Below are 2,950 nucleotides of genomic sequence, written 5' to 3' on the forward strand. Positions count from 1 at the left end.
GGCCAGTTCTGCGTCACCACTGCTGATAATGTCTTTCATAAAGGCGTTGTAATGCTCGTGATACTGTTTGTCAGCTTTTAGCCTTTTCTTTAGGTGTTGCAGTCGAACTGTGGCTAACCTCTTATTGTTGGGAAGGGCTGGTGGCTTGCTGCCTTTGAAGGGAAGGGGCATCTGATAATGTCCATCTTTTCTCTGCTTTATTGTGTCACTGAGTAGTTGTAAGAAACGAACATCGTCCTGGGATACGTATTTATCCTCATAGTTTCTCTCATTGAAGTCTGACTCTAAGACTTTAAGCACATCAGCAGCTGAGGGTGTGGGGATTTGTTTGACATTGACACGGTGCACATAACTCTGATTTCCTTCTCTGTCTAAGTGGGGATTAGCAGACCCAATGATACTCCAACCGAGTATGGTTCTTTGTGCAAAAGGCTCGTTTAATTGTCCTGTGACAATTTCTAGGGGAGCTAGAGCTGATGGACAGTCGTAACCGATTAACAAGCCCACTTCACAATCTTGAAGTGGTTGTAACTGGTTGGCTAAGCCTTTAAGGTGTGGCCACTGAAGTGCAGTTTCTCTAGTGGGAATATGAGACTTGTCAACTGGGATAAAGTCACGAGAGTAGGCTTGTTTTATTTTGACATGAGCATCAGAGTCAAAGCTACGCACCTGTAAGTTGCTAGCAAGTCTACTTGCCACAACTGTGTCAACAGAAGTCATTGTGCTGAGCTTTAACTGTACTGGTTGCTTATCCACATTCAGCTCAGAGGCTAGGTCTCCTAAAATGAAGGAAGAGTCACTTTGTGTGTCAAGCAGGGCATATGTGAGTATTTCTTTCTGTGGCTCTGATGCAGCTGACACAAAAACTGGTACTATACTGGATGTTGCAGATGTTTTTCTTGTAAGTACATGGGTCATAACTTTATGTACTTCCTTGTTTCCATTTTCAGCAGTTTTCGTTTCTTTGGGTTCCTTTACTCCTTCTGTGTGGAGACAAGTAGGGTGACGTCGGCCGCACTTAGTGCAGGAGTGACGTACTTTGCATTCTTTAGTTACATGGCCTTTTCTCAGACATCCAAAGCAGAGGTGATTTTCACGAATGAAAACTTTCTTTTCATCAATGGTTTTTGTTGCAAATGAAGGACACTTGGCTACACCATGCAGTTCGTCCTTGCAAAACAAACAAGGTGGCTTAGGTTTATTACTAACCACTGTGGGTAAGGGAGACTTTGGCTGGACAGTTGTAGTGAGTGCTTTAGCTCTTTTAATGTGTCTCTCCTCTGTTTTTTCATTTATTAGGAATGGTGAGGCGACAGGGTGACAAGCAACTTTCGCTTCCTTTTGTAAGAACTGTGTGAAGTGAGCAAAGCTGGGGTACTCCTGATGTTTGTCTAACTCTTCCACAACAATACGACTCCATCTCTGTATAATCCAGTCCGGCAGTTTTTTGAGAAGTTTGTGATTTTCCTCACAATCATTAAGGATTTCTAGACCCTTGACTTGTGGAATAGCCTCTGCACAGCTCTGAAGAAAGTCTGCAAACTCTCTCAGTGCTAAAGGATCGTTAGCAGCTATTTTGGGCCATTTTGTAAGCTTGTTTCTAAATGCTCTTTGCACAATGAATGGGCTGCCATACCTTTCTTGCAGAACGTTCCAGATGCTCTGGTATGCCTCTTCAGTGTTACGATAAAAATATCCCTCTACTGCCTTTCGAGCTTCACCTGTAATATAACTCTTTAGATACAATATTTTCTCACATGCAGGTAAGGGTTTGTTGCCAATTAGTGTCATAAAGGATACTTTCCAGTCAACAAACTTTAGAGGGTCACCACTAAAGATAGCTGGCTCAGGTACTGGAAGTCGGTTTAAGGTAAGGGAGTTTGCTAGAGCTTCAGCTAAACTAAGTTCTCCTCGTTCTGCGCCGGTGTAGTGATGCTTAAACGACGGAGCCAGCGGATTTAAGGAGGGCTGTGGTACACTGACAGAGTCATTTAGAGCGTTCTCAAAGTTGTTGCAGGATGCTAGATCACAGCTTTCAACATCATTTACAGTGCTTAAAGCTCTTACACGTGCTGCTGCCACTCTTACTTCACTTTCTGCCTTTAAATGCTGCAGTTTAATTTTTTCCTGCTCAAGCCTTGCCTTCGTTTCTACTTCTTCTTGTTTTAACTTTGCCAGTGCTTCATTTTCCTTTAACTTCCATTCATTCTCCATTTGGTTGACTTTAGTTTGCTGTGCAAGTATTTCATGTGTAGCCTTTGCTTGTTCCATTTTAGCTGCAAATTCAGCTTCTGCTTCACGACTGCTTGAAGAATCTGTCTTCGAGTGTTCAACTGAACTTTCTGGGAACGATGTTTCAGTTTTTGTATCTCCAAACACAGAGCCATAATCATTTTTGTTTAGCATCAGCCTTACTCTTTCCTTTTCAAGATGATCATTGAAGGGCTGATCAATATTTTCCTGTCGTTTAGCAATAATCTCACAAATGTCTGTTGTAAGCACAGTACAGGCATCCATTCTTTTTACTACGTTTGGAGTCATGTTTTGGTTGCGGCGAATGGGTTCATAATGTTGTTGTACAGCTGCATGCTTGTCCCTTATGTCATGACTAGCACTGTTTAAATCTCCAGGTGAGCAGAAGGCCTTCAGTTTTGTTCTAATTTCTTTAGCCGTCTCCTTCCAAGAATCATAAGCTCTGTTAAATGCTCGTTCGTGTTTCTTTGCATCCTGTTCATGCATTTCCTTGCCCTTTTCAGTTAGGTGTCTTTCACGATTGCTGGATCTCACCTCTTGCTGTTCTAAGTTGTCGGGTTCTTCAGCAGGGTTCGACATTTTGTTCCTTAACTGTGTATGTTTGCTCTTTGTAGTGATGTCTGGACTTAAATTTGAATAAGTGTTGCTTTAACTTTAAGACTATATGGGAAACAACACTCAGATCAGACATTTAAAC

General features: G+C 42.1%; 1 protein-coding gene across 1 annotated transcript; it reads right to left on the reverse strand.

Moving 5' to 3' along the window:
- On the reverse strand, positions 1–2,930 carry LOC106524553 (uncharacterized; the record flags this gene model as incomplete). Its single annotated transcript, XM_014018397.1, is given in 1 exon segment — positions 1–2,930. A coding segment is annotated over 1 exon segment (2,832 nt), but the record flags the coding sequence as incomplete, so codon positions are not given.
- Between the last annotated feature and the right edge of the window lie 20 nt (positions 2,931–2,950).

Source organism: Austrofundulus limnaeus, unplaced genomic scaffold (assembly GCF_001266775.1).
Source record: "Austrofundulus limnaeus strain Quisiro unplaced genomic scaffold, Austrofundulus_limnaeus-1.0 Scaffold192, whole genome shotgun sequence".
Lineage (NCBI taxonomy): Eukaryota > Metazoa > Chordata > Actinopteri > Cyprinodontiformes > Rivulidae > Austrofundulus > Austrofundulus limnaeus.